Raw genomic sequence first — 13,046 nt, 5'->3', positions numbered from 1 at the left:
GTTTGCAGGCGTGTGTGTGTGTGTTTGTGTCTGCATGTGTGTGTGTGTACTCTACTGCTGGATAACAGGATAATCAGCACGGGCAGATTGCTGCATTAGCAGAAAGCAGCGGACGAAGGTTATCTGCAAACATCAGTGTTTTAAGTCCTGCAGAGTAACAAGCCAATACTGTACGTTAGAGCAGATTGGGGCGGGACAGCCCAGAGGCCTGAACCTGCAGAATATTCAATAACCATCATAAATGATGAAAAAGATTTTAGAATTTTTAGTAACTCAAACCCAAGGGCAGAATATCAAAATAAGGCCACTTGCTGAGTCGATTCAAAAAGGAAAACATGAAAAAGATGCAGGCACTATATTGCATTGTCTATCAAATGGTTCCTTTAATCAGAACTTCCTAAATGGTCAGTAAATTATCTCCCACATCACCTCATTTAGCTGCCCACTTCCCGGAGGACCTTACTTCAGCTAAGACTAATCATTACATTTTTGGAGACTTTCTAAATCCCTGACACCGTGCCAGAGATTTAATAAGATTTGAAAGAAAATGAATCTGTCTGTATCCCTGGAATGGGCTCACGTGAAAATTCTTCTCCAATTTTAATTTTCTTGTGCTGCATTACTGACAGCTGGTATTTTCATAAAGCACAAAGACCAACAGCACTCACAGACAAGCTAACATTGATGGGAGGGCGACAAGAGGAGGAAGTAAAGATAAGGACATGATACATCACTGCTGTGAAACTATACAAACTGATCTGTAGGCAGCTGATTGACCTGTAAGATTGTGTGTACAGTGTAATGGTAGCTGCTCTTCAGCTGGTGTGTCGACTGGACATGCAGGCTCAGTCTTTCCCAGAGGCTTTCACACACACACACACACACACACACACACACACACACACACACACACACACACACACACACACACACACATACGTTCATTCATACAGCAGCTGCTGCCGCCAGCCTCCAGGGACAATAATTGCCTCGAGCGCAACAGCAGATGGATTGGGAAACACACACACATACACACTTTACTCTCACAAACACATACACACATTGTGACTATAAATGACCCTTTACTGTATATGAGTCAAGAGTAACAGACATATAAAGGTGTATTTCTACACATATAGGTGGCCTACACATACAGTCCTCTGAAAGACTGGTTAAGTGCAGTATTATCTGTAGACGAAAAAAATATTCTTCCCGCCCGTACGCTCTCAATAATAAGCTCCACTGATTGCTGATGGCAGCATGTAATGAATAAAGACCTTACCAGGCATATAAATTAGGCAGCTTAATTATCAGAGTGCAGACATTTCTTTCCTCCCGCCCCTCATCCACTGTTCCTCTCTCAAACTGTTTTAATAGTTTAAGGTCTTGCCCACGTATCAGGGAGACTGATGTGCCACTAAGAGTCGGTGTGACAAATACATTAATATAAGCTAAACTTGTGTGCTTCAGCAGGGGAGGTTCACTTCCTTCTTGCCTCCTCTTAAAATACTTATCAGCGATATTTTACTGAGAATATCAAACTTAAATGATTTAAAAACAGACCTCTCCGATATTTGGGATTTTAGACAAAAATCATAAAGGCCTTTTATTTCTGTAAATTTCCTTTGTGCCACAACACAGTCAACACGTGCAGAAATGTAATTATCTCACTTGCTCATTCAAGAACTCTGAAGGAAATGGCTCCAAGCTGTTTTTCAAGAATAAAGGAGGAAACACTCTACAGGTAACTGCCTCAGTTATACCTAGGCTGAGACAGACTCTAACAAGATTTGAGTTATGACAATACCTTAAGATTAAAATATCAGAAATAACCTATATGCTAAAATCTTCTTTTTATGAAACAAATGGATAACATAACAATTGGCAAAAGCTGGAGGATATTGTGTTTGAAGAAATTCCTCACACAACTTTTCTATTAACTCATTGCACAGCCTAACCATGTGTGGTGATGATGCAGTGGAGCAGCCGTTTTCCATCCCATTTGTCTTTATGCCATCTAAAATTACCCTTTCATCTCAATTCTAGCTAAGAGAGGCAAACATTATGCAAAAGTATTTCTTTCTAAAATAACTTGAAAGTTAAAATCTGTCCAATGAATCAGCAAATGGTATCAACATATCCCTTTGGTTCCAAACCAGCACATTTCGCTGATTGCACAATATGCAAAGAATATTCCATAAATCACATCGTGGATATTCAGTGCATGGAGCAATGACAGGTTCTACCTAGACTCAACATAAAACTGGATGTTTCCTGTTTACATTTTTCTGTTGTTAACTGGAGCTGTATTCACCATCTTACTGTGTCTTTACAGTATGTTTGGCTGAAACATACTGTAAAACAAAAGCTACAAACACAAATTGGACCCAGAAATTCAAGGTGCATTCCTGTAGGGGTTTTAGGGTATTTTCCCTGATGCCTTTAACATTCCACCTCCTTATGAAGAATTGCTATGATCCCATAGTGACAGCTAACTAGACTGAGCACATCAGTCTGAATTTGTGTTAGATGAGCCTATAATGATGCAAGGATGAGTGTAAATGGAAGGCTTCTGAATTTGTGGGAAGACATTTATATTCCTCAGCTCCTTGGCAGGTGTGCTGTAAACCCTATAGGAAGCCTATACATGAAGTAAATGTCAAATGCTTCCCAAGTGAAATTTTTGTTCTGTTGAAATTTGTAGATGAACATAATTTCATTTTTTATTTTCAACTGGAATAACATGGCTAACCTCGCAGTCAATTTTTTATGCCTGATGGAGTTGTTGTCATGATTTATTAACAAGTGATATAAGTTTTTAAGAGTTGTGGTAAACATTGTGATGCAAAACTCCACCCATGAATATAATTCGATTCGCAGTTTTTCACATTTCTTAATGTAGTCACATAGTTAGAAATTAACCAGAAGCACATGGGGCTGACATGGCTTCACCTCCTCAGTCATAACAGTCACTGACTCGGCTGACTAGGCATTGCCCCACTCGAACAGCTTGTGTAGAACAGAGTCAAAGATGGAGGATTCAAGGATGTAGAAAGAAATCTGACCTGATGTGGACATGAAATGTTTTTCATTGTTTTTGTTCTCAATTAAGCTTCTCGCAAAATCTAACTTCTAAAGTCTTAAGGCCACCAACAACACCTGCTTCCTTTATGGCTTTTGCTAACTTTCTGGCAGATTATTCATATTTCAGCAAATTTGATGCAACCTGGCTGTTGTTGATAATTCTTTGTACTTTCTTCCTGGCTGCGAATTTTTGAATTGCACCATAAATTGAGTCTGTTACTTATTCCCTCATACCTTTAATTTGATTTGCCACCCATCCTGATTTTTTCCTCTTCATTTCTCCGGCGACTAACATTGGTCTGCAGTGTAAATGTTAACCAATGATCTACTCTGAAAATTAAAAGCACACTAACTACGCTATAAAGAAATCATGCCTCACTGATACAAAAAAAACGCATTCATCTATTGATACTGCATTTTCCTCAAGTAATAGTTTACTGTAGTCATGTACTGTTATGAAGATAACACATTGTAATTAAAATGCACTCTGAACATTAATGAATGCTATGTCAGTTTAAGATGTTTTATTTTGGAATACAAAAATAAGGAAAATGTAATGCAAAGAAATTGACAAAGATAACATCACCTTTTGGTCTTAAACATGTACACATATTTGTCAGTGCATTTGGTTCTCTAATACATGTATTGGTATTCATTGGACTGGACTAATTATTTGCCCATTACAACAAACCCACAGATCTTCAGAAAATTAAAATAAAAAAAACTTTATTATATATTATATTATATCTTAACCACTCAATAACTGTCACAGGGTTGGCAAGCAGGTAATAGGGAAAGGACCCAAATGCAGACAGGAAGCAGAACAATGACTTGAGTGGTTTATTAAGAGCTTACTGGCAGATACAAGAAGGCAGAGAAGACAGAGCCAACATAGCAACAGGGACGAACTGACAACACACATACACACACACACGAGAGTAGAATAACTAGACACAGGTGAACTTAATTAGGGTGGGACAAACAATCCAATCTGGCAGGAAAAGACCCAAGCAGAAGACTTCAGGCGGATGGCCTGAGGGTGGAACAGGTGCTGAGCAGAAAACCACAGATGGAAGGGCAGAGCAGGTCCCGAGAATGACCTGACGGGGGGAGCAACTTAGGAGGTTGGCAACAAAGGCAAAACCCCTCCCGAGGCCACACTGGAGGCCGGCGGCGAAGGCGGAGCCTCTCAGGAGGTCGAGCTGGTGGCCAGCAACGTAGATGGAGGCCAGTGACTGGATATCAGGACTAGAGGCCAGAGACAGGGAGAGGAGACAGCATAGCCAGTGAACCCTGGAGGCTGATGCTGAACAGGATGTTGCTGCAGCTCATGGGGATCAGGAGACTGCTGTGACTCCATAGGAACTGGTGATCCCAGCAACTCAGAAACAGGAGACAGCTGCAGCTTGGCAGGTAAAGGAGACAACTGCAGCTCAGGGACTGGTGGTTGCGGCGGCACAGGAACTGGTGTCGACCAGGCTGCCGACTGGAGACCAAGAGCAGGAGTTAGCGGGTCCATAGACTGGGACCAGGCAGGCTGGTTCTGTGCTAGCCACCTGGGAGCAAGGTCCAGCTGGAAGGAGGCTAGGGAGCTGGCTGAGATGGAGATTTGCTGTCTTTCAAGGACCCCGCTTTCTTGGAGGTGGGGGCTGGTTGCTAGCAGGCCGGAGTGCAGGCAGAGGGGAAGGCTGAAGGCTAGCTGACAGGGACACGGGTAGGTTGCTAGCTGGTTGGTTGCTCGCAGGCCTGAGTGAAGGCTTGCTAATAAACCTTATCACCCACTCAGGTAATAAACTCCAAAGCCAAGGTTTAGAAAACACCTACTTGCGAGCAGTGGCAAGAACGGTCTGGAACTTTTACAGGGAGCATTCCTCCAGTGTCTTTAATCCAAATCAAATGAACAATCAAGTCTGACAGTTCCACTGAGTAGTCTGCTGGGTCCATGATGGTCAGCTCGTACTATTACGGCGTTGGCAAGCAGGGAACAGGGAAAGGACCCAAACGCAGACAGCGGAAGCAGAACAATGACTTGAGTGGTTTATTAAGAGCTTGCTGGCAGACAAGACAGTGCCAACATAGCAACAGGGACGAACTGACAAAGAACAAATGAATCACCGAGACTATGTACACAGGTGAGGGCAGGATAACTAGACATAGGTGAACTTAATTAGGACGGGGCAAACAATCCAAACTGGTGGGAAAAGCAAACAAAGACAGGAAGTAAAATTACCAGACACATGAGGCAAAGAGAGTATTTCAAAATAGTACAGGAAATAACCAAACATAGACCCTCAAACCATGACAATAGCTCAATATGCAGACAGGGTTATAGGAGCTAGAAGACTGATTCATATTTGTTGGATACATCTTTATTGCAAAATACATAGGTTTAAAATCATATCTCTGTACAGTCTACTTGCCTTTCTCATCTTGAAAATACAGCCAAAAATTGTGCCCTCAAACATTCATACTGTAGCAACATGTCACTGCTCTAACTTCTGGGTTTTTTTAGAGTTTTGGTATGTAAAAATTGGCTCACAGGCAATAAAAAGTTAAGGAATCCTGTCCTAACCTAATTAAGGAATTCTAACACACATTGAAATCTAACAAATCATTGAAATAAAGAACATTTAGGCTATGTATACGGAAACATTACATGCCCGGTAAAGCTCATACACACACCATTGATGTGTTGCTGAAATGAATAATAGCCTGCGTTGAATGAACGCTGAGCTCAGCTTTACTGGCAAGAGCCCCTGTCAAACAGTATAATCAATAGAATTCAACACCAGGGATTGCTGCACAAATAAACTACAATTCTAGATGTGCAGAAAAATGGTTTCATTTGAAAGACAGTCCCACTCCGTGCCACAGGATGATGGATTACTAATCCTGTCAAACGCTGAAATATTGCTTCCATTGTTTTGCTTTGCAACACAATTTTCCCAGACAGTATAGATTTTATCCAGGAAGCTGATTATTAATGATACATGAAATTTATTCTGCTTCACTATTAGACAGGATGACGCCCTCAATTAAAGCAGAACATTCCTACATCTCAAATTATTTTGGGAGAAGTAGGGTGCCCTTCTCAAACTAGGGTACCTCCTTCTTGTGGATATCCTGACCTATTTAGGCAAAGTGGAGAGAGGACACAAATATGTGCACGGAAACTACAGAAGTGAACAACTTTAGGACAAAGAGGCAGACTATCCTCTGTATTTTGTTTTTAGACCCAACAAACAAGGATGTAGATATATTTGGTTTCATGAAACCTCTTAAGACTGTCCATTTAAGTGCTTTTTTTTACCCTACAGTGTTACAGAGCAACAAGGTATTTTATACACCACTTTGTCTATTACATTAAAAGGCTGGTCACATCTGTATACATTTTTAATGAATGACTTGACATAAGTTGCAACTTGCAACAAGGGCCACATAACATTTATTAAGATTTTATGAAGTATCTATAATGCTACAGTGGGGAGTGATAGATGTTAAATAATGGATAGTTTAACTCTGTTACGCAGGAACAAATAAAAAGGTAAATGGATATAGAAATTTACCGTAGAGTACATAAATTAAATATGAACAAAATTCTATTTTCTAAAATAACTCATTTTGATTGAAATGCAATATCTGAAATGTAATGAACAATACACAATGAGTTAATTTGCTTCAACAACAGAGCTTATGCCTCTTATTAAAGGTGCTGTTTATTCAGCCAAACCTGCATTGCTGTGTTTGGATAGATGGTGAATATTGCATGTAATGTCTCTCAGGATGGCACCGTCCTCACCTTTTACAAGCGCTACACTAAGAGTGTTACATTCAGACCAATGTTAAGTTAAAAAAACACAAAGGTGTATTTTTAGAAATCCTCATCAATGCAGAGGACACATATTGAGTTTGTGTGTGTGTGTGTGTGTGTGTGTAGACTGTTTCCTCAGCAGCAGGGTCAGTCAGCAGCTCCAGAGGAAGGAGCTCTGACACAGATTCTCAGCACTGAACCTCTGCAGAGGGGAAACTTCTCTTCCTTCCTGTCACTTCCCCCCTTCTGTTCTTTTTGTTCTGCCTCTACAGCTTTCATCCTCTCTATCCTTCCATCCAGCATCCTCTATTATTTTATCATGCTTAGATCATTCTAGTCCTCCATTATCTCTGCCCTTTTTTTTCGCTTGGCACTGACCTCACTACAGCATTGCAGTGTAGGGGAAGATGCATCCTTTCACTTCCTTTCTTTCTTTATACCTGCAAGGTATATAACTTAAACCCAAAGGCTTCATACTCTCACGGTAGAACGCATCACACATACATGCACACCTGTGGTCTGCAAAACATCTGAGCACCACATGTGAGAAAGAAAATATGTTTTAATATTTGTATTTGATCCATTTTTATTTGAAGTAGACGTATGCCTCACAGAATTATGTTTAAATGTCAAATAAAGGATATATAGATAGATTTTTATATACAGTATTTAGGGCAGTACGAGAAGATAAATGAAAATGTATGTAATTCTATCTAAATAAAATAAAAGTGACATCTCACATGGGAAAACCGATAGTCCAGATCTGCAAAGTATACAAGCAGTTGTTTGTCCCACTGGATTAAACGTATCTTATTTGCATGAGAATATACTGTATATTGTCAAGGTGTTTAAATGTCGGCAAGAATAATAAAAAGGATGAACGGAAAAGTAAGTGAAAATTAAATAAAACATTTTTAATTATAGAAACAAGACTTGGCTATTTTTACATGATTCTATAGTAAAGTGCTACACCAGACCTACCAGCAAATCTCTGTCTGACGGTTTAATATTAGTTGCAAACCTGTTGACATTCTTACGCATTACAAAAAATTATATATATATATATATATATATATATAAGTGTAAATTAATCATTACGTGACAAAATGTTGAGGCATATAAGACAACTGCAAACATTATCAAGGCTGCTGGTGCTATATTTTACACAAACACAAGAGTGTATCGTCAGCATATCAACACAAAAACATTTTATTTATTTTGGTAACAAAAATCAGGTATGTAGAAGTCTATAGAAAGTATGGTAATCTGTAGTTGCTTTGTAGCAACATGCTGCTTTCAAAGTCACTCAACACACAGTCTCTGCAAAGAAATATTTGGACGAATATTTGCAACAAGTATGCTAGTACGAGTACACTCCACTACAAATTTTAATCAAATAAGCCCAAAAACCTTTGTGAGGTTGTGTTTTTATTATATGCACTAAGTATATTTATAGTGCTAGGTGTGTCATCATCTGTTAGCAGGTTACCTCTGCCCATCTAGAGCAGGAACTTAATTAATTTCCTTAATTAAAACACTGAGTGAGATACACTGAGACACTTTACAGGCCATACTGAACTGTCACTTATCTAATGCTGAAAGCCCCAGAGCCGTTATAACTGTGAATATACAGTAAATTTGGTTTGGGCAAGAGAATGAGATTAATGCAGCCTTGACAATGATTTATTTTACTGTGTAATCATGATTACAGTCATTGGTTATCCATGCACACACTGCACATTGCCCAGTTAGAAGTCAGGCATATGGAAATCACAATACACCACATTAATCTTTGAATGAGTCATAATATGCAAGCCACCTGTGGTTAGTCAGAGGCACAGAAGCAACTCTCAATTGTCTGTCTCTTTCAAAGACCATAATTAAGCTAACCTATGCCACTGCGTAGAGTTGGTCCGTTTCTATTTTTAACACTGTTATCTATGCCTAGGCTAATTATCTATCCTATGCCAGGGCATAGGTTAGCTTAAAACCTACAATTAAGAAACAGCTTAATTGTAGCTGGATTAGACAGTCTAGACATCCGACAATGCTATCTGACAGTGTCTCATGGTGGAACTACATCCTCGCGTTGCAAGAGAGAGGGTTGGTACTCAAACAGATGACTGACATGCAACCATGTTACAAAGTTTTGATGCAGGGGAGACTTTTCAGCCATGGGGGGACATCACTGTTCTGTTCTTTGCAACTGCATCCTTTGAACTGCAAGCGCACACATGCAAACTCTTTCAAAGAAACTACACACAGGCTTAACATCCTACATGTGATGCCATCTAGCAGTTGCTGCATGCTCCGGCCACACCCTGTGAAGTGCAGGACTTCACAATGCACAACAGTGCAACGCTATATCACAGTTGGTTGTGTTCACAAGTGCAACAGACCACACCCAACTGTGGGTGTTGGGTGTGGTCAGTGGTGCAACAGACTTGAACCTTTCAACCCGTAGAGGTCAGTGCAACAATTTTGACTCCATACATGATTTAGTGTGGAGTTGCTCATTAACAATCTAGGAGGCATCTTTACAGCACAATACTGTGCCAGTGGTGAACAATTCTCCAACTTGCTGGTACATCCAAAAACATAATTTATGATCATTTAAATGTAAAGTGTCATTAATTTCCTGACCATGCAGACACATGCTTAGGATTAGGAATCAAGTCTTTATCTTTAGTAGTTTTTGTGTTATTGCTAAGATTGTCTAAGACTGTCTAAAAAAGCTTAAAAAGCCAAGATCCATACCACCACTTAATAATAAATTGCTACATCCTAACCCAAGGTCTCTCTGTCCACCAAACTGCATAAGAATTCTCCAATACATTTTTTGAGATATCCTGCAAACAAGCTAGCTAACAGGGACAACATTAAAATCGGCTTGGCAAGGGTAAAAAAGAAATTTCAGGGATCTACAGCCTAAAATACTCACAAAATCCTGTACAAAGTGATTCCAAAGACAATGTTTCTTGGCTGGCATATCATAGACAAGCACAGTAGAACAAGGGAACCTTATTGGAAAGCAGCTAATGTTACAGCTAATGCCCTAGGGTCAACTAGACAGCCTTGTAGGACAAACACAGTCTGGGGGAAGCCAAAACACATAGGGATCATTTACAGAGCATTTCACTGTATTCAGCATAGTAGCACATAGCTGATGTCCTGTGGGCATCACACAAATTACTTAGTGTATGAGGGAATTTTTTTACTAATTCATATTATCATTTAAGACTCAAATGTTATGTCATTTTGGAAATTTTGTCACAGCGGGTAATTAATCTAGTAGATTCTACCATATGAAGAAAAAAAACTGGTGCACATAGGACTATTCTAAATTGAGCCAGAGAAAGCACTGCTCATTTTATTAAATGTATTTTAGGTATTCAGGGAACCCTTTTCAATGTTCAACGAATGAAGTGCATGATCAACAAATAGCTCAAATTAAGCATATAAGAGGAAGCCATTACATTATCAGAATATTCATTATGACTTTTGAAAGAGGTAGCAGACAAATTGAGAGTTGCTTCTGTGCCTCTGAAAAACTGTAGGTGGCTTACAGTCATTGAATCATCCAAAGATTCATTTTCAGCATTCTTTGTACCCTATGCTCACAGGGTATTATTGATTCAGCTGCCAGGACTGGACTTCAAAGCTGCATTAAGTAATTTTTGACCACTAGGGGGCGGAAAGACTCCAGAACAAGTTCACAACAGTTAGCAATTAGCTTATGAAGTTGTTATGGCTAACATGTTAGCAAACAGTTGCCTACTTACATATCCAGCAGAAACAGAGCAACACGGACATCCCTTTGGTCTCCTTTTTCTGGCCACCTGTTGAATGTAATTCCAATATTCACTGGCGTTTAGCCCTTGTTTGGTCTTCCAGCTCATGAGAAAAGTACCTCTTTTTAGTTCGTTAGTTCGTTCTTCACCAGTTACTTCAGGTCTTTGCCATCTCGCTCTGGGCAGTTAGCATACAATTAACTTGTTTTAGCTTCTGTGTCGGGAGCAGCTGCCCACGGGTCATACACGAGCCGACATTCTTTTGGTTTTGTCACTCCGGAAACCAACACATTGAGCTGAAAATGGCTGTGTAGAGCTTCAAAGTGATATGTTGATTCTCAGTGGTACCAGCAATTCCCAATCCCATAAGCAGGAGGGAGTCATATAATTAAATGATACAAAATATGCTTAATGCATCTTTATATCAAGTCAACATGCTCTACGATATGCAGGTTTTCATTCCATCTGAGGACTAGACCAGGTGATTTCATTGACTAAGGCACTTTCAGCCACAGAGGAAGAACTTACTGAAATGACTTGGTGTAGTGTTTGGTTGGAAGGAAAATCTCCACATGGTTTCAGATCCCAGATGAACAGAAGTTTTGGTATAATGCGGCTCACATCATCTCTGTTGCTCTGTTGCAGTTACAATGTTGCTGATTTTGGAGGATATAGCCTAATGGTTCTGTGCACACAGTGCAGTGTAGTCAATTAAGTTAAGAGATCATTTTCACTCCTTTAACTTACACACAGAGCAAGACACATACACCCACACACACTCACAAAAAGCCACTGGAGCAGAGAGAAGATTAGACCATGCCCCTGTCACAGACAACCTGAGGTCTGGGTTAATGAGCACAGCAGTGCAGTCAAATTCATAATCTTTGTGGCTTTGTTTTTTCTGAAATCTATACACAAATCTATACATCCAGGTTTCACAGGTTAAACCACTTTGAAGCTTCACTTTTCCAAATGAGTATCCCAGCGTGACATTTGGATTGTGTTTAATGGGTGGAAAATTCCACTTTTGCATTTAATTAATCACACAGAGATGATGTGGAGCCCATTTTTCACACAGATTTTACAGCATGTCTCCATGGCATGTCTCCACTGCTAATCAAACTAAAAGCTCATCTGTTCAACCCTCCACCACGAACCATTCTCACACAAAATATGAGAAATTATATAATCAGATTTTCACTATGATGCAAATACGTGTCTGCAGATATGAACAAACTGAATGAACTTGTTTTTTTAATTTTCTGTCTCAAGTTCACACAGAGTTCAGAGCCATTTACTCCCCCTTTGATTCTACCTTCCACACCTGCTTGCTCACCATCCTTTCATCTTCCGCACCTCTGCTCTCCTCCCACTCCCCTCTCCTCCTTCTGTCCTATTGCCAAAAGCATCAAGCGTTATCTATCAGTAGCTAGACTATTAGGTAGTATCAACACAGTAACCTCTCTGAATTAACCATAATGCCCAGTAAAGCCTGCTATTGATTATGTGCAATTAGTTTATCCCTTAACGAATGATGAGTGTGGAGGATAAGGGTGAGTAGAGCAGGGAGGAGGAACAGACAGGGGAGGCAGTGATGACTGTGGGGGACTGTAGAACAGAGGAGAACACTGGGTCAAGCCTGAGAAGGGGGGTTTCTGTAGGGATGCCATCAACTGATGCATATAGAATAACATATACTGTACATGAAAACACCCAGCACATCAGTATAAACAAAACCACAGATACAAAACCAGAAAATAAAACCTCTACTCACAAAACCGATCAGTGTCTTACCTTCCAATCATGGTAGAGTGCTGCTGGACAGCTGCCTCCAGCAGCCTCTCCAAAATGGTCCATTCCCCCATGGTGATGGAAAGGTGGCAGAGCTGTCAGAAGAAACAGGACTTGGGGGGCTGACCCCTCTTTCTCCAGCAGACTACTTCTTCTTCCCAGGACCAGCCTGCACTCTTGTGGACCTGCCGGCCAGCGGGGGCACACCCAACCCCCAACCTGCACCAGCTCCCTTTTGACCTCTACACGTTGACCTGGCCGCTCGTCAGTGCGTCTTTGACTGTGCGGGTGAGAGTGAGAGTCTTCTCCTGGGCCTGTCCCACTGTGCTTTTCTTCCTGGTGGAGGAGAGGTGCTGAGCTGATTGCCTCCCCCTCCTCTCTCCCTCAGTCTCTTCCCTTCTCCCCCTCCCCTGCGCGGTGATGCTTGTCCTCCCCCTGCCGCACCACTCTGTTCTGCGCTACAGCACACCGTATGCTATAGCTCACTGCATGACAGCCATGATCACCCTCTCTTTTCCACTTGCCTCTCTCCGTCCCTTTGATCTTTTCTCCTCTTCCTCTTCCTCCTC

General features: G+C 40.7%; 1 protein-coding gene across 1 annotated transcript in view; it reads right to left on the bottom strand.

Moving 5' to 3' along the window:
- Positions 1–12,841, bottom strand: part of LOC122888756 (gap junction delta-2 protein-like) — a 36,930-nt gene extending 24,089 nt beyond the window's left edge. The window contains exons 1-2 of the mRNA XM_044223576.1: positions 12,481–12,841; positions 10,678–10,734 (exon numbers count right to left, since the gene is read on the bottom strand). Coding sequence (XP_044079511.1) covers positions 10,678–10,734; positions 12,481–12,551 — 128 coding nt within the window. The 5' untranslated portion in view covers positions 12,552–12,841. The remainder of the gene's footprint in view (positions 1–10,677; positions 10,735–12,480) is intronic.
- Positions 12,842–13,046: the final 205 nt, after the last annotated feature.

The sequence above is a fragment of the Siniperca chuatsi genome, linkage group LG14 (assembly GCF_020085105.1).
Source record: "Siniperca chuatsi isolate FFG_IHB_CAS linkage group LG14, ASM2008510v1, whole genome shotgun sequence".
Lineage (NCBI taxonomy): Eukaryota > Metazoa > Chordata > Actinopteri > Centrarchiformes > Sinipercidae > Siniperca > Siniperca chuatsi.
Note: the sequence above shows the minus strand (reverse complement) of the source record. Positions and strands in the feature narration are given on the sequence as shown.